At 40.2% G+C, this 26,453-nt stretch overlaps 2 protein-coding genes across 2 annotated transcripts in view; one reads left to right on the forward strand and one right to left on the reverse strand.

Moving 5' to 3' along the window:
• LOC138794894 (transient receptor potential cation channel subfamily V member 6-like) overlaps nucleotides 1–3,877 on the forward strand; it is a 31,260-nt gene extending 27,383 nt beyond the window's left edge. Inside the window, exons 13-14 of the mRNA XM_069973824.1 lie at nucleotides 1,291–1,400; nucleotides 3,656–3,877. Of these exons, the coding sequence (XP_069829925.1) occupies nucleotides 1,291–1,400; nucleotides 3,656–3,782 (237 nt within the window). The 3' untranslated portion in view covers nucleotides 3,783–3,877. The remainder of the gene's footprint in view (nucleotides 1–1,290; nucleotides 1,401–3,655) is intronic.
• An 866-nt stretch (nucleotides 3,878–4,743) lies between these two features.
• The window catches only part of SERPINI1 (serpin family I member 1), a 47,769-nt gene continuing 26,059 nt past the window's right edge, over nucleotides 4,744–26,453 (reverse strand). Inside the window, exons 2-9 of the mRNA XM_069975252.1 lie at nucleotides 24,400–24,662; nucleotides 21,342–21,572; nucleotides 18,174–18,368; nucleotides 15,709–15,913; nucleotides 9,477–9,574; nucleotides 7,300–7,386; nucleotides 5,744–5,833; nucleotides 4,744–5,366 (exon numbers count right to left, since the gene is read on the reverse strand). Coding sequence (XP_069831353.1) covers nucleotides 5,290–5,366; nucleotides 5,744–5,833; nucleotides 7,300–7,386; nucleotides 9,477–9,574; nucleotides 15,709–15,913; nucleotides 18,174–18,368; nucleotides 21,342–21,572; nucleotides 24,400–24,662 — 1,246 coding nt within the window. The 3' untranslated portion in view covers nucleotides 4,744–5,289. The remainder of the gene's footprint in view (nucleotides 5,367–5,743; nucleotides 5,834–7,299; nucleotides 7,387–9,476; nucleotides 9,575–15,708; nucleotides 15,914–18,173; nucleotides 18,369–21,341; nucleotides 21,573–24,399; nucleotides 24,663–26,453) is intronic.

Consider the following 26,453-nt stretch of genomic DNA (forward strand, 5'->3'; position numbering starts at 1 on the left):
GAGGATCTTAGCAAACTATTTGATCAAACAGAGTGTCACCAACGTTAAGACAAGACATGGTCCCTACTCTAGCATTTTCACACTAGCAATACAAATATGTTACAGATAACATATACTATCAAATAGAGGGAAATGAAAAAAAAAAGCAACAGGGACAGATTCTCTTTAAATAGCTTGTGACAAACAAATACTAATTCCCTCTTGTTAAGCTTAGTGTAAATGAGAGCTATGCATACTACTGTGAGATAGCTGATAGAGGGCAATTCCTCTTGGAAATTTGCCCTCAGCCTACAGCCCTGGGTTGGGTGTGCTGAAAACCATTGAGCAGGCTTTGACAGCCACTTTATGTTCACAGTAAACAATTGACTGTATTGTGCCAAAGGCTATGTTCACACAACGCGGAAACAGCAAATGTTGTTTGTTCCTCAAAACAATAGCCGTTGTTTGCAGTGTAAATCGCACTGAACATCAATACACAATACAAGAACATCCTTTTTTTTTTTTTTATTAAAAACAATGTCTGTGCTTGTCATAGGCTATGTTCACACAACATACAGTTTAAGGCCACCTTCATACAGTGTATTTAGCCGTTAAACAACAACAGCTTTACTTCACTGAATAGCAGTGTATGGAACCACGGCCATAGAGTATACACTACAGCCGTGGTTCTCTGTGGCCGCACAAAATAACTAATGGGTCTATTTTCTGTGGCCACTATTCAGTGAACAGAAGCCGTACAAGATAGCCTGTGCTCACAGTTTAAGTTACGGCTCTTGGCCATACTTTACATTGTGGTCTACGGCCGAATGTGCCCACATTCCAATTAAAATGATGTTCATCTAGCCGATACTGCAGTATTGGCCAGGAGAACATGTCAGACATTGGCCATTGTTTGACCCAGCCGGGTCAAGCGACGGCCGATGTTCATACAGTGTGTGAACATGGCCTAAGGGATAATTCTTATTTTCACCAGTTAAGTCTGCTTTTTAATGAAATTAGGAAAAATACAGTTCTGAATATCTGGTTTAGGGAAGCTTCCAAGATTAAGCTTAACTTTCACAGGCATGGTTGTCATAAACCTCCTGTTTCCACTTGAACAATATAACAGTATTGTACTGGTAACATATCTTTAAAGAATAGTGCAAGGTTTTGCAGAAATATATTTCTTACTGGCCTAATAAATCTACAAAACCTTGCATTGTGTATAGGTTTGAGTAAAGAAGAATTTTAAACATACAACACCATAGCAACACATATATTCTCATAGAATAAATGTAAATGTATCTTTAGGTTGCATCTACAACAGTCATGCTGGAAAGGATCATTCCCAGCTTTCTGTGGCCAAGAAGCGGCATACCTGGAGAAATTATTGGTCTGGACCATGGAAAATGGTATTTTAGGTAAAACAAACACACACACACACACACACACACACACACACACACACCACTGTTTTCCTAATGCAGTAAACATTAAATAAAATCATAACTATGCTGAAGATTACCTTTTTGTCACATAGGTTGCACTTTTAGGAGATTACAGATTGTACATGGGCAGTGTTAGATGCGCTGACTATTTTTTTTCTGGCCCTTCTTAAGACAGTGTAATTTTACATGTAGGGAAACAAAATTATGAAATCACCATTAGGCTAATGATTTTCAACCATCGTTATTTGATACTTTGGCGGCCGTGATTACAATGACGGCTGTTGGTACATTATTGTGGCCCTTTTGGATGTGTCTTTTTAGAACCATTTGATGACCAGGCCAATTTTCATTTTTGCGCTTTCATGGTTTCCTCCTCATGTTTAAAAGGCCATAGCGCTTGCATTTTTTTCACCTAAAGACCCACACGAGTCCTTGTTTTTTGCAACATCAAATGTGCTTTGCAATTACAGACTTCATTTTCCACTGAATTTAGTGTTAAAGACGGTAAAAGGACAGTGATTTAAAAAAAAAAAAAAAAAAAAAAACCTGAACTTAAAATAGCGGTCGCTTTTCACTCAATAACAGCCGCAAATTAAATTAGCATTAATCTGATGGCTGCTGTGAACTGCGGCCATTATTCAATGCATTGTGTAAACTAATGCTTATTGTTTCCATAGACTTTAATGGATGTCATTGAAGACTGAAACAATGGCCGTTATTTTAAAGGGGTAGTGCGGCGGTAAAAAATTATTCACAGAATAACACACATTACAAAGTTATACAACTTTGTAATGTATGTTATGTCTGTGAATGGCCCCCTTCCCCGTGTCCCACCACCCCCACCCGTGTACCCGGAAGTGTAGTGCATTATACATACCTGATCCGTGTCGACACACGTCCGCCATCTTGTGCCAAACGTCATCTTCGGCCGGACGGCCCGAACACCTCCGATCTTCCCGAGTGCCGGGCGCCCTCTGCCGCGTCATCAGCTGTTCAGCCGTGACAGGTATTCTATAGCGCACCACACTTCCGGTTACACGGGTGGGGGTGGTGGGACACGGGGAAGGGGGCCGTTCACAGACATAACATACATTACAAAGTTGTATAACTTTGTAATGTGTGTTATTCTGTGAATAATTTTTTACTGCCGCACTACCCCTTTAATTTAAAAAAAGAGACAGTGTGCGAACATGGCCTTAAATTCTTAAGGAAAATATTATGGAATTCTCAACAAAAATCCGAACCAGCACTTTGTAGCTGCTGCTCCTCCTGTCTTTATGACTATCTGAATTCTAACTAATAGATTTCACTAATGATAAACGATATTCTATAGAAGGCTGGATCCTTTTCTCAGAGACTAGTGGAGAGATCAGCTTTACATGATGGAGCTTTTTCATGAATTTGATTTTTTTTTTTTTATTCTTAAATATCCACCATATTATTTTTATTTAGATTAATCATTAATGATTTATTTAATCATTACCAAACTAATTTTAATTTTATTTGACACTATACTTGAACTTTGTGCATTCACTGTTTAGGTAATGATAGTAATGTGCAAACCTAAAACAATAAAGCTAATGAAAATAATGTTAGCAAGCTACCCTATTTACTACTAGAGGCATGCCTAGGTGTTTAGACTTCTTTTCAAGGTTTTCCCCTTTAGCTTACATTTTGGGTGCTGTGAGTACACCAGGTTAATACGAAGTAAACAATCTTTACTAATATCTATGTTTTCTGTTGCTGGTTGAAATGATTAGTAACTGAAAACACAAAATATATATTACATAAGAAACTTAGAAATGTTTTAATCCCAATAGTTATGCTGAATCGTCCTTTTCTGCTCTCAGGCCACTCCCTTTCCTCTGTCTGCCCGTCCATGCCAATAGTTCAGATGAGACGAGAGGTGAGCAGGAGCATCTTGTGGGGAATCCACCACCGCACACAGTGTCCAATAGCTGCCCAATGTTGCCGCAACATCATGCAGCTATTGATCACTGCCAGCAGCATGCTCAGGTCCCCCTTTCATCTGCGAAAGTATCAGCACGAATGGGCAGATGGAGGAAGTGGAGCGCTAGAGAGCAGTGTTTCTTAACCTTCACTCAAAGCCTGAATTTCCATGACTATGTACTAGTTGCAAGCAGAAAGGGGTTAAGACATACCAAGGCATTTTTGTTCAAGTATTCTACATGATGATATAGTAAAAATGCAATTCTGTTTTCCCCCAGAATTGAGGAAAAGAATGAGACCTTCTTACGAGGAACGAAGAAAACACAATCATATTCAGCAAAAGGCGAAATGCATTTTCATTCAAATAAGAGGATTTCCATCTCCAGTTATATAAGTGGAGATTAATCAAGTATAATAAAATGTGTATACTGTTTCATAACCGCTTCCAGGTTCCGGGTCTTCAAAAAGAACATTCTGTATTTAAATGTAAATATTGTAAAACCAAGAATAAATTCATGTAAATAAAATACTTTGGAAGGAAACTTTCTAGCATGGACATTTTACCCTGTATTCACTGAAATGTACAGGTGCTTAGGAATTCATGCAAACTACTTATATAATTGGCTGTGTAAGTAAATTTGGGTTCTTTTAAGCCAGTTCTTAAGTCACACTATTTTGGAGAACCAGGTTCATGGAGCTGGTATACCAAGCTAAGGCCTAGAAGAGTAAATACCGGTTTGCCCCTGCACTGTAGCCCCCCTCTATATGGTAGGTAGCCGCCATACTGTATGTCCCACTTTTGTTGGGTTCCTATAGTGTAAGTTTCCCTGTAGTTAGGTTTCCATACTGTTCCTCCCTCTGTAGTTCTTCCCCCCATAGTGTATATATTGCCCTCCTGATGTAAGACCCCCCCATTCAGGTGATATGGCAACTCAGTCAATTAGAACATAGGGTGACATTTATGTCTTAAATAAGGCGCTGCCCCCAATTGCCCCGCTGAATTCACTTAGTGAAACTTTTTGTGCCACACATCTTTAGTGTCAGGATACTAAACAGACTAGGAAAATGGACAAAAACCCAACAATTTGCTGCCAGGAACACACTGGTAAATCACCCCAGTGTCTGCAATGCGATTTGGAGTCTCCCCGGGTTCTAAGCTATGGACGGGACTTTGAGCAGGATGTCATCCAGGTAGTCTGAGACACCAGAGGGTATGGGATAATGAGATCATGTGGTAGACTGCTCCAAGAAGTTAATAATTTAAAGCATTTTAAAGAATATAAATCAGTGACAGCATGCATAGTATGATGCATAATGTAAGCCCAAGGTGATGCATTCCATATAATAAAGAAACTGCAGACATGGCTATATTTCCAAAACATCAACTTTATAGCACGACACAAAAAACACATATTGCACTCAGCACCCAGTTTGGGGTGTATAATAAAATCAGGTGTTTACACTGTTGCTCTAAATAAAAATATATTTTCACATATACAACTTTATTTGGCAGGCGATCACAACAAACACAAAACACAAGAGAAATGTAATACTGGAGGCGATATGCCTACATGTAGGGCTGCCACAGGTTTCTATTATCAAACAATCATCTCAGCTTTTGCAATATTGAGCCCCCAAATGTACAGTGCACTGACAGAAATGGTTATTACCAGGATTTACCCAGTGGTAGGTTGAGACTTCTACTTTACAATGGTGTCCAGCTGTCCTCCTTATAAAATATAAAAAAAGCCCTACTTATGTTCAACTTACCGTTAGAAACATATTATCCTGAAAAAAGGTTCAAACGAAAAAAAAAAAAAAAAAAAAAGAGAGGATAAAACATTTAAACAACAAACATCAATTATTTGCAAACAATGTGCTTATATATTATTTTCCATATGTAAGTATTGGACTAGAGTTCTTCAAAATCATGACCACCAGAATTCAGTGCCTCTGGGTGCATGACTCTTCCCATAAACAAGACACAGCCTAAAATAGAAGCAAAACAAGATTACAATGGATTTGTAGGGCATGCATGCTTTTCGTTCTGCAAAATGTATAAAGCAAGGGCTGAGAAGCAGTGATAAACATGCTGAACGACTCTTGGAAAGGAGGTTACATAACCACTGGAACAAGCCTGCATGTTCACTTCAGTGGAAAGAAGTTAGACAGACAAAGCAAATGCAAGACAAAAACTGCTCTAAAGGCGACTGGAGAAGAGCTAAAGCACAGATACCTTTCCCATGGTTGAAAGACCCATAGCAAACAGCAGGAATGGCAGCAAGAGCGTCATGTTCCACACCGCTGCATGCACAATAGCAGATGTTACTCTGAGGTCACATGAAATACATGAATATAAAACTCACCAGTTCTGCGGTTTCTAAGCAAGAAGAAGAATGGGTGGTCAAAAATCACCTGGGGGTACAGCACTGCCATCCTACTATTGGCAATCATTCCTACAGATAAATTACAGAATGCCATCAGGTGGGCAAGAGTAAAAAAAATACACAAAATTGTAATAGGTGACATTGAGAAACAACCCCCCCCCCCAAAACATAAAAATATAATTATACTGTTTTATGACACCTTCAAAAGTAAGGTCAGCAAACACACAGACCAGCTTTAAAGGGGTAGTGCGGCACTAATCATTTATTCACAAAATAACACACATTACAAAAGTTATACAACTTTGTAATGTGTGTTATTTTGTGAATAAATGATTATCGCCGCACTACCCCTTTAAGGGAATGTGCTCGCCGCACTACCCCTTTAAGGGAATGTGCTATCAGGAAATGACCTATTGCTTAAATAAAGTTTCACAACAATGTTAAACAAGTTTTTAAAGAAAACGTTGGTAATGTTCACAGTCAGGCCACTAAGGCTAAAAATAATTTGACACTTTGTTCTGTAAAGCTCATTTTCTGAAGTCGTATCAGACTGTATTACAATGAAAGGGGACATCAAATAAAGGTGGTGGGGGTGGGGGGGAGTTTAGAAAAAAAGACCAACTTTTTTTATTCGGTTTGGATGGTCCGAACCAGTATTTCATATAAGAAGCAACAAATTTTGCCTTTGGAATGTGAAGCAGTGACATTTTACAAGCAGTAAAAAATTATTCCATCTTGAGGGGTAGTAACAGGACTGACTTTCTAAAGTTACACTCTAGGCGCTGCCATACGCAACTTGCTATGGAACAAATTTTGCACTAAAAGAGCAGATTTATAACACTCTCCACAGTGCCAATTTAATTACAATTATTGTATTTGTGTGGTCCTACTGCTGCCTGCGCTGTTCACTTTTATAGTGACTGACATCACCCCTCTAGCACCCCATGATTGGCTAGGAAAGCTGTTTGCAAAGCATCATGGTTAACTCAGAGATGATATGTTCCTTCCTGCCATGTGGCCGGAACTCCTTTAGCAAGTTTGGCTGAAACAAACTGCCTGAGGTTCGAATTTCCACCAAACCGAACCAGAACTTTATCTCTAGATACAGAGCAAATCTAGAGAACATTTCCATAGAGGTCAGGAAGTCCCCTCCGGTCTATTGCTTTCTAAGTACATGTAGCTACATATTTTCAAATGCTATTTAACAAAGCAGATCAGGAGCTCAGACAACATGGCTGCCTCCATAATAATGTACAGAAAAAAAAAATATTTACTTTACTCTATTTTACTCTAATAAGAAAGATAAAAAAAAATCTAGGCAACATATGTCCTTTAAAAGGTCATGTGAATCTCCTTGGCTTTTACTGGAAATCATAAAAAAATACTAAGGGGAAACAGATCACAATGTTCCTATAGCACTAGAAATAAAGTATAAAAGACAATCCTGTAAATGTATACTCTACTGATTGAATCCCACTTCCTCCAGAGTAAACATGAAATGATTAAATTATTATAACCAAGAAACTATACTATACCAGAGGCGGCAGCAGCTTCAGATCCCTCTTCATTAATCTCGAGATAAGACTTGTGAACTGCTTTATCAACGTAAAGATCCTTGTTTTCTGAAAACAAAACAGATTGGATAAAAGGATGAAGAATTAATACAGATGGGTAATGTGAATGGACATTGAATAGTAAAGAGAAGAATCTAGCACAGGGGATATAAGTTACATCTGTTTTTAGCAATAAATATAGGTGTGTGACTCCCAGCAACCAACTTTGTGCTGGGAGAGCTCAAAAGCTTTTCATGGCTCCTGGCTCATTGCTTCTGAAGCATGACACGGAGAACGCAATGGCCGGTTCATACGGATGACCAGGCTGATCATGTCACCACCTCCTTACAGGGAGTGAGGCTGTCATGCACTGGAGGAAGCAAACTAAGGGGAGGGAGGGAGGAAAAGAAAAAAAAAGCTAAATCTCTGCATAAAATGAACGGCTAAGATCCTGGGGATGGAAGATTGCTTCTAGCTTCAATGATGAAGGAATTTTCTGTCCAGCAGGATTACACTTCAACACTTGTTACAGCTGCCTATGAAAAAAAAAATCTTCTCAAAGTGCAGCTAAATGAAATTTATTTTGTGTTTCTATTCAGTTTAGGATGGGTTCCCACCACCATTGTTTTTTTTTCCATGCTCTGTGTCATAGGAGCACAATAACCTAAACAACAGTGGTGCCAGATCCCTTGCAAACAATGGCCTCCCTTCCCTGCTTGCGCTTGCTTTGCGGGGTTGGCGGTCGCTGACCGGCACAGTGATGTTTGGTTGGGGACTCATGTGTATCAGAAGACCTGCACGTGGTACATGAGGCAATATGGTTTGATCAAATTATATACTAACTTCTGATGTTTGTTTTTAATCTAGCGGATAGGCTTTCGTATCAACTATGGGTGCGATGTGCAGCCATTTCTGTCTTTCAGGCTTGTGCATATTTTATGTATTCTGTCCCCTTTCTTTGTGACTTCTCCCTTGTAAGACCCATGTGATCCAAATTAGCAGGAAGCACCTGTGTACATATGGTAAGTACCTCCTCCTTCTCCCATTCTACCTACTGGTGGTTTGGTGAGTAGTTAGACCGTATTCACACTTGTGTTGCTTGGTGGCAGCTTTCTCCACCTTCGGCGCCTGCAGGGTTTTGGGGGCCCTTGAGGTTTGGTCCTGTGACAGTGGGTTTGCAGGGCCATTCTAAGGCCTCCCTTCCCTGCTTGCACCTGCTTTGCAGGATTGGCAGTTGCAGACCAGCACAGTGTCGTTTAGCGTAGAGACTCATGTGTATCAGAAGACCTGCACGTGGTACATGAGGCAATATGGTTTGATCAAATTATATACTAACTTCTGATGTTGGTTTTTTAATGTAGCTGATAGGGTTTCGTATCAACTATTGGTGCGATGTGCAGCCATTTCTGTCTTTTAAGGCTTGACATATCCTTTGCAAGCAATGACAGGGTCCAGCAGAGCCTATTGAATTTATCGGGGTCTATTGGGTTTTTGTCTTGGTGTCTGGTAGTTTGTTGGTCAAAATAGTGCAGCATTTTGTCCAAGATTGTCAGCAGAATCTACGATAGAAGCTCCTAAGAGCTCCTATAACAGGTGTGAACAAAGCCTTTGGGCGGGTCTTCAAACAGTCCAAGGAAAGATACTCCAGATGCGGTTGTAAAAATAAATCCACATTTTCCCCCTCTTCTTACATAGCCAGTCCTAGCATCTGCACTGAACATAAAGAACATGGCAGATCTAGGTCTATGAGGTTAGATGTCCACTTTAATTAACAGGCCAATGTAATAGAATATGTCCACGTATGATGAACTCCTTCTTTATGACTAGAAGCAATAAAAGAGCTTAGCAAGCAGTGCACATATTGCCTATTCAGAAGGGCTTTATTATCCTCTCTAAAAGCAGGGGATATGTTAACACAAATTAATATTACTAGCCTTGCTTTGCTTATATTCATAAAGCTGAGATATTTTAATTTTATATGCAGAGAATCTTCTCTGCAACATGTGGGAAGTGAAAAGCCTGTGCGCGGATTACCCCAATGCATTATTAATGGGCTGCCTGTGCGATATAATAAATAAAGAAGATAAATATGAGCAATAAAGTATGCTGACAGTCAGAGCTAGAAACTGGAAGCTACAAATACTGCAGCCATATCATACCGGATATTGCAGACAGATCAGCTTGTCTACTGAATATCTCCACAATGCCAAGTCTTGACAAAACATCCTTCAGATCAACTGTTTCTTCCACTTTGAACCTATAAAACAGGTTATTTGAGATTAAAGCAGCTTTTCAGGATAAAAAGTTTTTTTTTTACTGTGGTAGAGATGACTGGAACAACATCAGGAAATTGAATGCAATGGAGGCTCGATGAGATCTGAATAATCTTATCTACACATTATACCTATAAATGTCTTTCAACCATGAGAATTACATGACAAGTCAGATTATACTTCAGAGTGGACTTGTCATCTTCTCCCTGGTAATATTTTGTTCGCTTTAATCTGCTGCATACGGCTGGAAAACTGCAGTTTTTGTGCCAAAACCAGAAGTGTATCCAACAAGAGAAGTACAAGTCCCCCCTCTATATTTTCCAGCATATCATAGTATTTGTTTTATATATTTTTGTGGTGCCCACCTTTTCTATAATTCCTTTTAATCACTGACCACCCATATATTTCAGGGCAATGTTCCTTCATCAGCTGCCTGTTCAGTCCTGTGCAATTTGCCTAGTACTATGTCATGACACAGCAGAGAGATGTATGTCTTGAGCTGTTATTGGCCAGCTTAATAACGGAAAGAAAGTATGTGTACTACTAGCAAACAGCCCAGCTGGGAAATCGAGAGAATGAGAATTAGCTGTGCACCCTGGAGGGGACTCTCAGGGGCTTAATAACAGTAGTGAGTGCACCAATAGAGCCTTTTTGGAATGCCTTTTTATTGGACAGCTGCCATTTAACGGCAAATAACGCCCCTCATTTTAAAACAGCTGTTATACCAATAACGTCCGTTGGTTTAAAATAATGGAAATAGTTTACAGTACTATATTTATACAGTATATACACACCAGCCAGACCACTGGTTTTAGTAGAGCAGGGATTTCAGGGGTCCCTGTACTCAAGATCACAAGAAGCCCCAGGGATTGGACACCCTGCAATCTCCAAGTTATGCCGTATCCCGTGGATTTGACAAGACAGAAATATCCCTTTAGCTAGGAGTGCTGTGGAGACTCATGTGGCAGTGCTATTACTTGAAATAGGTCTGAACGACAAAGATAGAGGTGATAATATGGGAAATGACAAAAGGTATAAGAGGCCAAAGTAAAAACCCTTTTATTCTAGGTATCAAAGCATGTCCTGCTTGTCTGACCTCCATTATAGTCTAAAGTCTTGTATCATGGAACCCTGATGGCATACATAAGTTACCATTGGATCAGTATCCATGTCAGTAGTTTCTATAGGCACCTTGGCGGACAGAATGCTTCTGCCCCATTTTTTATTGTGCAAAACATGAATTGGTCATAAAAATCGATTAAGAAAATCCGCTTTGGCAAGTAATTTTCACTTTAATCCAAACATTCGGCAGAAATAGTTTTTTTTTTTATTTTAAAGTTGGAGAAATTGGTTTTCTCTTAATGTCTGGCTGACAAGGATTAAGCGAAAAAGAACTTATCACTTGTGTGCTGTGGCTTTTCATTCTCGGTGGACATTATCTCGATTCTGCACTTCATAGTTTGCCTCCTCTAGTCAGTAGATATAAATATTTATAACTGTTTATTTAGTGCTTTGATAAAATTCCATACCGCTTCTGCATTTTAAATCAGGAGCCAGCACTGAGAAAGCCAGCAGTTAATCTCACAAAGCTAAGTAGGGAAATTACAGAATCACTCCATCAAATTTCAATCTTGCTAACCTACAGTATCCCATATATCACAATGATATAAAGCAAAAACCAAGATGAACTTTTTCCTACAGGAACCGAATTGATTTCTAATGTATTTATTCAGATATTGTTGTAAATTCGTTTCACTACAGAAACCCTGATCAGAGAGGAAATATGAATTAGGCGACGTCAAGTATAGAGGATCATCAAAATGATTAAGTGGGTCTTATCTTCTGTGCAGAGAGAGGAGAACAATATACTGGAGGGAAGAGTACAGCCATATATCCCAGAGACAATTCACAGTACAAATATTGTATGGAATAACTTCAGCTCTTGAGCTATAACTTAACTTTCGTTAAACAATTAATTTTGGATTTTTTTTCTCTTTTCCAAAAGTTCCCATCTATAATAGAAAGTCTTTAGGATCCCTGCTTAGAATACAAAGAGCCAAGTCTTGCTTTAAAAAATACAATCAAACTGTCCCAGGCATCAACCCTATTACATATATACCTCTCCTCAAAAGTTTATTTGAAGATTTTCTGAATTGACCCTTGGTCGTACTTATTTGCCTTGTAGGAGTTACCAAATATTCTGTCCTTAACCCCATGCCACAAAATGACGTTTGGGAAACGTCATGTAAAGCGGGTAGTTCCTGCAACATGACGTTTCCCAAACGTCATGCTTTCCCTGCCTTCCCCCGCTGTCCCTAAGTGAGATTGGGCAGCACACAGCCTCCTCCTGCTACCGCTGCGCTCCCCCCGGCAGTTAACCCCATATGGGGAGATTTGTGGCCTATGGGGAGATTTGTGGCCTATGGGGAGATCGGGCAACAGGAGGGGGCTGCGGCATGATGCCTCCTCCCGTTGCCACTGGGCGATTCTTAAACCCCGGCAAAAAGGTGTACCACTAAAAATGTTAGCTTATGCCGCAAAAAGAAAAAACTACATTGGCAAAAAAATTTAAATAGTACAGGTCTTACAATATGCAAGACACAAACAGTATTTATAGTATAAATGCCATAAACTATACCAAAAGCTATATAAAAATGGATATCACTGTAACTGTACCGACCTAACGAATAACGATAACATGTCATATGTAACATATAGTAAACGGTGTACTAGAAAATGATGAATGTGTTGCTAAATTGTGTTTTTTATTCGTACCACCTCATAAAAAAGATAAATAAAAAATTATCAGGGTGTCACATGCCCCCCAGAATAGTACAGATGGAAACGTCAACTTGTCTTAAACAAATATTTTGGTGCTGCAAGGCCTCTGTGACATCATATAAAAAACCTGAAATAAGAAAAGACCCCAAAAAATCACATGTCTGCAGCCTGTGGTTGAGTTAGGTGACGCACTGTGGCCACATATGGGGGATTTCTAGAAACATTGGAATATGGGGAATAAATAGTGTTAGAGGAAAAAATGGATTAAAATGGAATATCTGTCAAAAAAAAAAAAAAAATTTTAAGTTTCCCCTCCAACTTGCATAAATTTCTGCGAAACACCTAAAGGGTTAATGAACTTATGAAATGTTACTTTGAATACTTTGAGGAGTGCAGTTTTTACAGTGGAGGGATTTATGGGGGTAACATACAGGCCCCACAAATCCACTAAACTGGTCCCTAATAAAATCAGACTTTAAAAATTTTCCAGAAAATTTGAAAATAAATAAATAAATAATAGCTGCAAAATTTTCGAAGCCCTCTAACATCCTAACAAGTAAAAGGACATTCACCAAATGACGTCACCATAAAGTAGACATGTTGTAGATATTGCAGTAATAATTATTTTATGTGACATAACTATTTTTCTCAGAAAAAGAGAATTTTGAATATAAAGGATTGTAAATTTTTCAAATTTTTGCGCAAATGTGTTTTTTTTACAAAAAACTACTGAGTCTATCAACCAAAAGTATACCACAAACAAAGAGGAATATGTCAGGAACAAACAAACAAATAATCTCAGAATAACTGCAATAGTTTTAAAGCATCGCAGAGTTATCACTACATAAAGAGAGACAGGTCAGATTTTAAAAATAGACCCCGGGCATTATGGTCAAAACAGGCTGAAGAGCCAAGGGGTTAAAGGGGTTTTCCAACTTAAAACTAACTTGTCCCCTACCCACAGGATAAGGAACAAGCAAGAGGACAAGGGGGGTCCAACCTCCGTACCCCCGGGGGGCACCCCGCAATCTTTGATTTGTGTACTTTCCTGTGCGTAGGGGACAAGTTAGTTTTAGGCTGGGTTGACACACAGTATATTTCAGGTAGTATTTGGTCCTAATGTCAGGTCCTCATTGCAACCCAAACCAGGAGTGGATTGAAAACACAGAAAGGCTATGATCACACAATGTTGAAATTGAGTGGATGGCCGCCATATAACGGTAAATAACTGCCATTATTTCAATACAACAGCCGTTGTTTTAAAATAACAGCAAATATTTGCCATTAAATGACGGCCATCCACTCAACTACAACATCATGTGATCATACCTTGTGTTTTTAATCCAATCTTGGTTTTGGTTGCAATGAGGACCAAATACTGCCTGAAATATACTGTGTGTGAACAGCCTTAAGTTGGAAAACAGCTTTAAAGCGAATGTACCACTTCCCTACATAAAAATATTTCAAATTGCCACCTGGTACCTGCCACCTCTGCAGTTTTTTCGATTTGCAAAAAGGGACTCTAGATGCAATGGAGGTGGGCCAGTGCCTCCAGTACACCAATAAACACCCCCCCCCCCTTCAAAATCAAGTTGAGCCACGTCAAGGATATCAGTACACTGGGGGCATTGGGCCCGCCTGCAGTACACCCAGTGGCCCTCTTTGCATATCAAGAAACGGGCGCAGATTTGAAAATTGGGTGACTATACTGGGATTTACGTGCGGATGCCGATCAGGTCATGTAAAAAGTTAAATAAATATGTAGGAAAATGGTAAAGGCCATAAATATCAGATTAATGTTGTGCACGCTGATTAGTTGTAGCTTTAATATATACACAGTGAATAAATCTAGTAACAAATGGCTCCACACTTCAACTGAAGTGAATGGTAACACCCCTTAATCAGCTCTTTGCCCGACCACATCTCCAGCATACACTGAGAAACATATACAGAGTTACTGCAGTTCTGCTACTACAGTTACTGCAGTTCTACTTCAATAAGATCTAGTTGCAGTAACCAAACACGGCCACGTCAAAATAAATGGAGACAACTATTACCAGATCAATCCAAAATCAGCACCCCACTGATCTGATACTGATTGCATATCACGAGGACAGACCATCAATATGATACTAGAAAACAAACCACAACAATAACAACCTGAACTTTTGAGGAGTTGGGAAAAGGATACAAAACTTAGACCCCTATCAAACAATGCAGTTAAAAAAAAAAACAAAGCTAGTAACATGAAATAAATATTCTATTTCAACAAATAAAAGATTACCTATAAATACGAACTAATGACTAATGACCTGCCACTTAATGACTACACCTAAAGAACATGATGTATGTTACATGTGAATAAGGATATGTAAAGCAGCTCTCTGGTGCCACCTTCTGGAGGTAGCTTTTTCTACAAGCCAATGTTTATGCTCCTTTAAGAAGTGTCAGGCTTGGAATTTAATAAAAACCAGAAAACTCTATAGCTGACAAGACCCATCTGTAGACAGCGGTTTCAGGGTTCTTGCCCTTGTCAGTACAGAACAGGGTGCTGGCTGCAGAGGCCTGTGTTGTGGGACCAAGGGGGTAATGTTTCTTCTTGAGGAGATCACCATACATTACATGGCAAATGCCACGTTTAGTAGATATTTTTTCTTTTATTAAAGAACAGGTCTAGCAAATAGTCTTGGACATTAGAGAGGAACAACCGCAACAAAACCAAGACGGAAAAAGAAAGCTTCCAGTTTACTGCACTATAAAAACTGGACTATGTGTGCCAAGCACTGTACGGTAACCTAGTGTCAAAGAACAGTTTATGTAAGTTTCCTTACAAATATTTTTGCTAACAATTCAGACATTGCACATATATAACCTGCACACATTTGTAATCACTAGAGTAAAACTATAGGTGTAGTAAACTGGTCTCCACCCATGCTACAACCTATCCCATTCCCATCCTCAATGACCTACAGAGCATACATCAGATATGAGCATCATATGTAACCTGTAGAAATGAGCGAACCTCGAGCATGCTCGAGTCCATCCGAACCCGAATTTTCGGCATTTGATTAGCTGGGGCTGCTGAATTTGGATAAAGCTCTAAGGTTGTCTGGAAAACATGGATACAGCCAATGACTATATCCATGTTTTCCACATAGCCTTAGGGCTTTATCCAAATTCAGGAGCCGCCGCTAATCAAATGCCGAAAGTTCAGGTTCGGATGGACTCGAGCATGCTCGAGGTTCGCTCATCTCTAGTAACCTGTGTTATACATTTTCCTAGATCATACCAGCTACATTGTAAAGTGTATACATCCAGTATTATTGTGTTGCCCTACCTTGGTAAATAAACTTCAACTTTTTGCTTTTTGACAGAATTAGCCCACTCCTCAATCAGTGAAGCTTTGACCAAAGGCTCAAGTGTTGCCAAAGGAACCTCCTGTCTGGACAAAAGGAGCATAAGGCTGAGTTCATCTCCTTCATATGGCATTTCTAGGACTTGATATACTCCACCAGCTTCATTAGATCCATCAGTATACTCTCCTGCAAACAAATAGCCAGAACAGGAAAGTTACATAACTGCGATGTAGCGGGGCTTGGGAAAACCGAACATAGTGATCTACAAGCTGCTCAAAAAAGGCTTCTAGGAGGTACTAAAAGAGACACCTCAAATGCATATAGCCAAACATGGACACCAAAAGAGAGAGTACTGTACTTTAAGCCCAACAACAAATTTGTTGTTGGTACTGCATGTACTATATGCCCAGGCACAGTATACTGCTCGCAAAACTATTAACTAGATTAAAAGGGGTCCTCGCTCCACTTCTGCAGCACTACCATGGGCAAAATAAAGCATTAGACTACCCATTAATATTAAGGGGTTGAGAGGCACTATTTGTAGCGAATACTTATTCTGCATAGAGATAAGGACTCTAAACTCAGTTTAAAGGGGTTGTTCAGGGACACAAAGTGAGCAATTATTATTTATATCTGGACAACAACCCACTAACCTATGTTTACTCTAAATACTGCATCAATTTCTCAATTTCAGAACCCATCTCTCAGTACAGGCCTCCACTTCCACATTCTTTCTAACATGAGTCAGTATCCTCTGATGTCTGAACAACCTGCTTGAAGGGGAGTGCGGGCTGTCATCAGCTATCACAGAGGAGCTATAAAACAGAGCCAGAGAAGGGGATGCCCAGGTAGGCAGCCCCTATCAAGCATATCACTGAAACACAGCAGAGGTGGTGGCTGTCTGTCCATGTCTAAATGAACATGGAAGTGGAGGTCCCGGTACTGTCAAAGAGAGAGACATCAATATAGTATTCACTAATATATATATATATTATATATTGAAAAGGGACGCAACACCACACACACCAGCACTGCATCTTATCTTATTCATACCAAGATTGTAGAGGTTTCACAGAGTCACACCCAGACCGATCATAAAAGTTATGGCACATCCTAGTTATAAGACAACTATATTAACAAGTGTGGCATTTCAAGAGACAATATTGCTTATGAAGGGCACCTCTTTCTGCTTTCTACAACTTATATTACTTGGTTTATGACTATGGCACCATGTATATAATTATATTTGCTAGGCAGTTATATGCTACTTCTGCTATCAGGAAGTGTGCTGGGTGTCACAGACAACAGCTGTGTCAGTAAAGTTATATACAGGAAACATGAAAGAGGTTTCGGTAGCTAATCTAAACTAAACACATTGCAAATGGACGTTCCTGCAGTGTTAAACACAGATGAAAATACTGACAAAAAAAAAAAACTGATGGGGGCCCCACTTACAACTTCTTTAGCAAACAAATATCAGAAATGCCCCGTCCTGAGTAAAAGAAAATTTAGACTTGATTGTATGTCCAAAGACTTTTTTCAAGGGTGTTTCTTTAAAGGGGAACTATCAGCAAGTTAGATGTATCTAACCAGTTGATAGTGTCTTGTAGCGCCAGGGATGCTGAGGAGGAAGGTCTGTGTCTTACCTTCGGCATCGGTCCCGCGCTGTTAGTTAAGGTAAACTCCGCTATGGAGCACTGCTGAGTCATCTGGAATGACCCTTCTAATGATAATCAATGGAGGGGGCGGGCCAGATGACATGGCAGGGCTCCGGAGCAGAGTTTACTTTGACCAACTGCGCAGGATCGGCGCTGAGGAGAAAGGTAAGACACATACCTTCCTCCTCAGTGTTCCCCGTGCTATAGGGGGCTATCAGCAGGTTAGATTAATCTTTTTCCCATTTAATTTTTAAGGCTATATGAATCTGTACAGGAATATGGATCTGTGTAACAGAAAAGAAACAGACAAACCGGCAAAAAAGTACTGTAATAATAAATGTGTTAAAAATTTAAGAAATTTACTCTGAAAAAGGGCCAATTCACACATACAGCATCTGCAACAGATATCAATGTAACCAAACTACGATGGAACAAAGCATAAAATCTGTGACAAATTCTGCTGCAGATACTGTACATGTAAACGGGCCCCAATAGCAAAACGGAGTCATGGCCTAATCACTGATCGGCAGGGGCAGAAATGAGGCACCCCTACTGATCAGTTGTTCACGACCCGCACTAGTCCGTAAATAGGGCCGGATGGTTACCGCATCAATCTGTTTTGCCAGGAAAACCCCTTTAAGGTTTCACAAAATACTTTGCTAAATATATGGCACTGAATACAAGCAGTCACATTAGAGGGCAAATATTCGATATGAACATTAGATAAAGTGAATGTAATACAGGCTGATAAATGCCAAGGCAGACACTTTGACGTACACTCGCCTTACCATAGTAAAATTCTCCTTTCTGGTACATCATTGGAATCTGCACTTCACTCTCATCATCTTTTGTAAAGGAAAAGGTTCTGGTATTTTCAGGTCTGAACTGTGACTTCCAATTACCCTTAAAATAGATGGCATTGACCAGAGCCAGCTTTGTTAATTCAGTGAAGTCATCAGATGAGAACATATTCTGAATACGATCTAGGGAAACAAATCAATGTAAGCTCAGCACATAGGAGAGTGTAACTGTTTATCATTCTATATCATGATCTGAAAAGATCTGCTCTGTAACAATTTTATTGTACATCGTGCTGCAAGTGCATATTTCAAAAAGGATGCAACATTGGTTTTAAAGGCAAATACTACTTGCATTTACACTTCTTTGATCCTAAAACATAAGAAAAATTATACATATAAATTATATATAATACACACACAGTTATCAATGGAGGCAAACAGCGTATCTTCTTCCCTGCTGTCAGTCAGATTTCCCATTGCTTTCTTTGTGTAGGTGACCAGACAAGTTAAGCTAGACATACAAATGGGACAATGATCTGATAAGCTATCCCACCAGCAACTTGCCAGGCTAAATTTAGCAGATCACACACACACACATATATATATATATATATATATATATATATATATATATATATATATATATATATATATATTAGTGACCTTGCTAAATGGCAAATAATTGCCTAAATATGACATACACAGCTCCCTGTGTACCTCAGAGAGCTAAGTTACACTCCCCTCCTCCAGGCTGTGATGCCCTGCCCTTTGGTGATTCTGTTCATAAGATGGCTGACATGGAGAAGCATGTGACCATGCTTTGCCCCTAGTGTCCAACACTGAGCTCGTTTATGCCTATGTGGACACTGGGGGAGGGGCATGGTCACATGCTCCTCCTTGTCAGCCATCTTATGGACAGACTCACTACAGAGCAGAAAACCACAACCTGGAGGAGCGGAGTCTGATTTTAGGTCTATGAGGTACACAGGGAGCTGCTGTCAGTAAGTGCAGCGAGTACACTTACTAATACTGGACACTGAGCAATTTTACTGTACAAATGGTAAACCCCTTTAAGTAACAAATTAAAATCCACTGTGAGAAACTTGCAGCATGAATTCCACTGTGAAAGTGGTACGTGGGAATCCACCCTAAAAACATATAAAGGTCATTCAGCCATCACATAATTCTCATGCAAGAACCCCAGCTTCTTCAATATTCTTCTACGTTTGTCCTTGCAATATTAGTAGCGTTGATTCAAGAAGCTGTGGTATTGTTTATAGAGGAATAGGCTGATAGCCCCTATAACATGAGCTTCCCCTTCTCAGCCTGCACCCGCTGAAGATGCACCCCACGTCTTACCAATGTTTCTGCAAAAAAAAACAAAAAAACATTTGCAGGACTTTCTGTAATTTCTATTTTTAGTATCCCTATAAAAATGCCAAGGTGTTCACAAGCTATAAAATTAACATAAAAGACATAAACAAATAGGGATAGGGACAGGCAGTACCATTTCGAGGTTGTTTAGCATCCTCTCCAAGCTTTCTACACTGACACAAGCATTATTTGTACTGTATATATTCATCTTGTCCAATAAAGAAGCATCTTCCTTTAACAAGGAAAAGATGTGATCATTACATATTGCTTTATCGCTATTCTCCTGAGCTGGCAAGTTATGTGAAACTTTTCTCCCCTTTGCAGCAGATGCGTGAATGAAATTCGCTACCGCTCAGCAGATTTCCTAGCCCGTAGAGTCTATTCACTGACCTGCGTCTCCATCTCACAATGTGTCAAGAACCTCTTCCGCTAAGGAATTTAAAAGACATTTCCGTCAGGCTGACAGATGAAAGTGTTAACCAATTCCCCACCAGCGTCTTATCTATGTAACCAATGTGGTAATCCTGTCCTGCAGGCAAGTCTGAATCCTTTCTTATATCTAGAAGGCTGTCTGTTTGTGGTCTTGAAGTTTCGGCAGATAATGTCATTGATCCAGAAATAAAACATCTCAGAAGAGTAGCAGTTATGTAGTACAGAGAAAGAGAAGGCTTATTTCTCCTAGCACAAGGCTACACTTATGTTGTAGGAAAATATAGACTTTGGGCTATAAAAGAAAGTGTATATTTTACAGTCTCCAGGCTGTCCTCTTCTGTTAAGCCTTGCAGTCAGCCATTGTTGTGTTATTTTTGAATATACAGGATATACACAACAGAAAATTCTGCTCGACTGAACACCCATGTTTAATAGGGAGAGGGGGTAAGCTGCTACCAGTTTCATCTGGCATCTTGCCTTTCTTGGGTACAAATGAACAGGAAGGATAAAATCCTTTTTACCCCAACATCTGCTGTCCTGCAACAAGAAAGACACCCCCATACCATTAACTGATCTTGCCAAAATTGGGGGGGCCATATCTTTAATGAGCATAGTCAGCTTAAAGATGACCTGTCTCTTTCCAAGAAACTCACAATTCTACATTGTGCCACTATGTTACACTGTTGAATATTTGTGAATTAACTGACAACTGGGTATTACCATTCCCTTTGTCAAGGGGTGTGTCCCTGTACTGCCTAGTATTATCAGTGATGACTGCACAGAGTGTTGTGTCATCAAAGTCCACCTCAGCCAATCAGTGGCTGAGGCCGGACACTGCAGCAGTGTCCCGCTGGCTGGGCGGGCCTGGAACATCGCCACCCCAGAACCTGGAAGCAGTTGCACAGCAGGGATGGGCTGTTTCGACACCAGCGGCGACACAGGAGCAGAGCGCGTACATCACTGGTTTTAGCAACCACCTTTCTGGGCATAAAGCAAAATACTCCCTTCCCAGGGGTTGGGTTCACGGCACCTGGCAGCCATTTGAGGGGTGGATACTGAGGTACTCACAGACCCGAAATGGTATAGAAATCTCTTACACGGTCCAGCAGCAATACAGCCCCTGCCCCCCCCCCCCCCCCCAACGCACACACACCACCATTAACTGTTTTATACTGGTCTGCAACCAAGTAAATGAAAGTGTCTTAATTTGCCTAAAAATATACTTATTGGGGAAAAAAAAAAAAAAAAGACATAAAACTTTAAGCTGATATTGATCACTGGATATAAAATGGCTTAAATCTTGGGATAATGAGGAAAGCCCCAAAGTCTCAATAGAGGAGGATTACATACTATTAGTGTGATTTTCCACCCACGCATTGATGTGATCTGCTACTGTTGAACCTTGACTGAAGTCTACATTCTCTACTTCTGCCTTGAAGTATTTTTTCATTAGCTGGATGAACTTGTCACTGATATGAAATCCGTTCTGTAAATAGAGGGAGTTTGCAATGCTGAGCACATAATGTCTTTCCTGGGCTGTCATCATGCTGGAAAGATCTTTTAACAGAGAAAATTCTTCACCTTGGGAAAAAAAAGAAACATAAATGAGCCTGAATGAGAAGATCCAATACAGCAACAGTGTGAAATTAAACCCGAGTGGCTGCCTATACAGATAACGTGTATTGAATGGCTTCCAAGGAACAGAAACGTATATCATAATACACTTATACTAAGCAAGGCTGCTTTACTGGAAAAGATAACTGTACTGAACTTAGCTGACTCCATGACGCCGCTGTGTTATACATATCTCAAAGCTTTAAGTGGATGATTCTGTGGCTACCTTCAATCACCTTCTGATAGCCATCTAATATACCATGTTTTACACAATGTACAAGTAAACCAAGTATACAGAACTATAACTGAAGGTGTCCTAATCAATAAGGCTATTAGGATCAATATTCTGTGCAGGTTCATTTTTACCACAAATCTTTAGAGTTAAAATTTTTGCTGCCACTAAATTAAACTAATTTTTAATCCTAGAACAATATTTCCACATAAGGGTAACTGCATGTGGCTAAAACCATGGCCCTTGCAGTTACCAATTGACCGGCAACATTGCATGGCTATTGGTGATCGCATGCAGTGACTGCAATGTAGAAACATAGCATGAAAGTAGATAAAGTAATACATATTAGACTTGGTGATTTATTGAGGAAAATCATCCAATATCACATAATAGTGGTAAATGTATGTGAGCCTTTCCTCTCAGTATATGGTAGGACCCCTTTGTGAACCAATTATTGTGTCTAATTTTTTCCAGTAATTGTTGATTTAAACCAGTGCTTTGGCTTGGAGGAATTTTCACCTTTTCCTCTGAGTGAAATGGCGGCAACTGTTATGCTGGTGGATTTCCTGTCTGTGACTGCTCGCTTCAGGTCCTATTTCTATTGGACAATGGTAAGCACTTTAAAAACATTGGGGGCGATATATTAAGCTGGTGTAAAAGTAGAATTTTCTTAGTTGCCCCTAGCAACCAGATTCCACTTTTTATTCCTCATGCATTCTTTGAAAAATGAAAGGTGGAATCTGATTGGTTGTTAGGGGCAACTGAGCCAATTCTACTTGACACCAGTTTGATAAATCTTTTCCATTATCTTAATTCTTCTTCAACTAATATTTTTAGGGATAAGTAAACCATATGCATGCTTGTATTTATCCAAACCAAAGCATTCAGCATTTGATTACTGGTGGCTGAAGAAGTTGGATGCCACCCGGGGGAGGTCCTGGAAAACCGTATCAAAGTTTTCCTGGCAGCTTTAAAGCTGCAGCCAACTTCTTCAGCCAACGGTAATCAAATGCCACACACACACAAACAAATCGGGCTTGAGGTTCGCTCATCTCTAATTATTCTGTAGAACAAATTAGCTTAGAGTCATTGTCTCCTTTGTCATTGTTTTCCTTTATAATTTGTTGGTATAAATCAGACGATTTGCGAGTTTAGCATCAAAATCCACTGTGATATTTTGTACGGTTATAACCTATGGCTCTGCATTCTGCAAGAATGTAGCTAGCGCCTACCAAACTAATTAGCTGCCTGGCTTTAAACAAGATAATGCTTTACCTGCAGGGTTACTGACAGCCTGCTGAACCAATAGCTGCTACAGGACAGCGCACTGACTGGCAGCAGTGAGTCTGTGAAATCTGCTGCGATATGGTACATATGAACACACCCTTAGGGTGCGTTCACACCTACAGGATCTGCAGCAGATTTGATGCTGTGTTCAGCTATTTAAATGAAATCTGCTGCAGAAAATCAGCTGCAGATCCTGTAGGTGTGAACGCACCATTAAAGTGAACCTCCAAAGTTTCTGTTCTGTGGAGAGATGCATTCCATGCTGGGTAGCACAGTTGGCATGGCAACCACATCATGTCCAGAGATCTGTGTAATAAGACTTGCTGGGCACTATATAGTTGCTTTGGCAATACGACAATCCACCTAGAGATTGAAGATTGCATCAGGCGGAAACTATAAAGGTACACTTTAATAGAAGTGAAGCCAAAATGTAAGTCATTCGTGACATAGTAAGTACACTTTATAAATCAACAGTTTGTAAAGCCACCTGGAAAAGAATTGTGGCCCACTCTTCTTTACAACGCTGCTTCAGTTCATTGGGGTTTGTAGGCATTGGTTTATGCACAGCTCTCTTAAAAAGGGAACCAAGTGGCACTATTGTGCAGATATAGCTTCCAGATGCACCCTACAGAAATACTATGCAGCTCCCCTACCATACCAGCCATGTCTGCCGCATTAACTTTATATAAGAAAACGTTTATTAAAAGTTTATTCTGGCGCGCAAGGCCAGGAGAGGGTCGGGAACTAGTCATCTGGTTGGAGTGCCGCCCGACTGGTGTGGTAGAGGAGTTCTATTGGAGATCTATAGGGTTCAGCTGGGAGCTATATCAGCACAACCATGCTGATTGGTTCTCTTTAAGGTCTCGCTGCACTATTTCAATTGGGTTGAGCCCAATTCTTTTCTTTTTCAGTCACTCTGTTGTAGATCTAGCGGTGTTCTTTGGACCTATGCTGAATAACTCATTTTCAGCAAAGCTTTAGCTTTTGGGCATATGGGCTCACATTTGACTCAAGAATACGTTGGTATACAGAGGAGTTTGTCAACTCATGTGGCTGCAAAACAAGCCCAAACTATCCCACCACCACGAATGCTTCACAGCTGGTATGAGGTATGTGCTGATTTGGACAAAAATCTGAATCTGGGGATTACGTCCATTAAAGCTTATGAGTGACTTGATCTTATTTGGTAAAAAGGGCATAAATTAAAAAAGGTCTCTGTATTACTTCTAATTGCAAACAGTTCTGGTTTTAAGTGATGTAGCATTGTGCACGTACCATTCTTGAGTTTGTCGTATCCCAGTGCATGTCGAATCTCTTTAAGACTGGCTCCACGAGCACCTAATTCCACCATCCCTACAGCTGTGGCAATGCTTAGAGGCGAGAACAAGATGTTCTCATCTTCCTTTGTGGCTCTAAGTTCATGGTAGACCTTTACGGAGAACTCTGTGATGGTGTCATCTTGGACGCTCAAGCACAGCACTGATGCCTGTACAGCAAGAAGCACCAAAAAGCCAAGGAGACGCATGCTTGAAAGAACCCTGCAAATAACAGAGACAAAGGGTTACAGTCTATGAAAAAGAACACACAATCATTTTTATTCAATAACGCATTTTATATTACCTAAGGTTCTGAAAATATCAATGGAACCTGTGATCCCAGAGCTGGACAAACTCCAGGGGCCAGGTTATTTTCTATTCTATACAGGTTACCGATTTCTGTATCATCCCTGCCTGTCTACACAAGAATTGAAGGCACCTTCCAACAAGCTCATTCCATCAATGGGGTAAAGTGAAGAAGGGATTAAAAAAAAACATGACTGCTTTCATCTAGAAACAATGTCACACCAGTTGGTGGGGTTAGGCAAAGAAATGCAGCTCAGCATTGAAGTAAATAGACCTAAGCTGCAATTCCACATGCAACCCATTTTTTTTTTTAAAAAGGCACAAATTTTGAAGAAGGAAAAATTAGGCAAATTTATTAATATTGCCTTAGACATGTGCCAGATTGTTTTTGCTCTGTATAAGAGACCTGAAACCTTCACGATTGCATGTGGACATATCATGATGCGTTTCTTGGAGAAAAGTTGTGCACGTTTAAATTTGCCTACCATAAGTATCCCATAGCATACTCTGCTGTTAAAGATAAGAAACAAGCAGGGGTGGCTATATTGATCAGTGCTACCTGCTCATTTCAGGCAGATACAAGTGAAGTGTAGGGGCGGTACGTCATACTGACAGGAAAATTGGAAGGTATCCAAACCACTTTATGTAACATTTATGCTCCTAACGAGGGGCAGCTGCATTTTCTCATGCGAGTACTAGCTAAGCTGTCACGCCTCCCTCCATCTCTATTGCTGGTTAGTGGTGATTTCAATGTACCGCCCTTTGAGAACTGGGACAGGCACCCGCACTCCACGCATACCCGCACAGATCTGTTATGGGGAAATATCCTAGGGTTGAGGTCCACAGCACGGTCCGAAATACACTTGATTACGTGGTCAGCCCACACACCAGTGTCGTTGGACGTTACTTTACTATCATGGAGTCTGCCACTGGCAACTGAACGAGACTTTGCTGAAACACGCCTCCCATAGGGAGACCCTGGCTAAAGGTATCCAGGAGTGTTTCCAACTGAATGTGGGTAGTGTCGATGCCCCCTCCACTTTGTGGGAGGCTCAAAAATTCGTATTCTGGGGTAACTGTATATTTCTCTCCTCTGGTGTTTAAAAGGACGCGCAGTCCCGAATCATAAGTCTCACTTAGCAGCTACACCAAAAAGATGTGCATGATTCGTTGCCCTACGGTCCAACTTCTTTGAAAAATAGTGGCTATATGGAATGATCTAAAAGATCAGGCGGTTTCTAAAGCTACTAGACTTTTTATTCACTAAACATAAATATTACAATAAATCCAATAAGGCTCATAAGCTATTAGCCTCACAGTTGAGGGATCAGATGCTTAAAGCCACTCTGTACCCACAATCTGACCCCTCCAAACCACTTGTACCTTCGGATAGCTGCTTTTAATCCAAGATCTGTCCTGTGGTTCCGTTCAGCAGGGGATGCAGTTATTGTCCTAAAAACAACTTTAAAACTTGCAGCCCCATGCCCAACGGCCGGGGCTAAGAGTATCTGTGCCCTAACTTTGCACCAACCCCCGTCCCTCCTCCCCACCCTCTTCATCATTAGGAATGCCACTGGAACATTTTCTACTGTCTGAACATTGCACAGGTGCTTTAACGATCCAGCCCATGTTCAGTATTCAAACAGCTGATGAATAGTAGATGATCTGCCTGGAGCATTCCTAATGATGAGGAGGGCAGGGAGGAGG

Source organism: Dendropsophus ebraccatus, chromosome 6, assembly GCF_027789765.1.
Source record: "Dendropsophus ebraccatus isolate aDenEbr1 chromosome 6, aDenEbr1.pat, whole genome shotgun sequence".
NCBI lineage: Eukaryota > Metazoa > Chordata > Amphibia > Anura > Hylidae > Dendropsophus > Dendropsophus ebraccatus.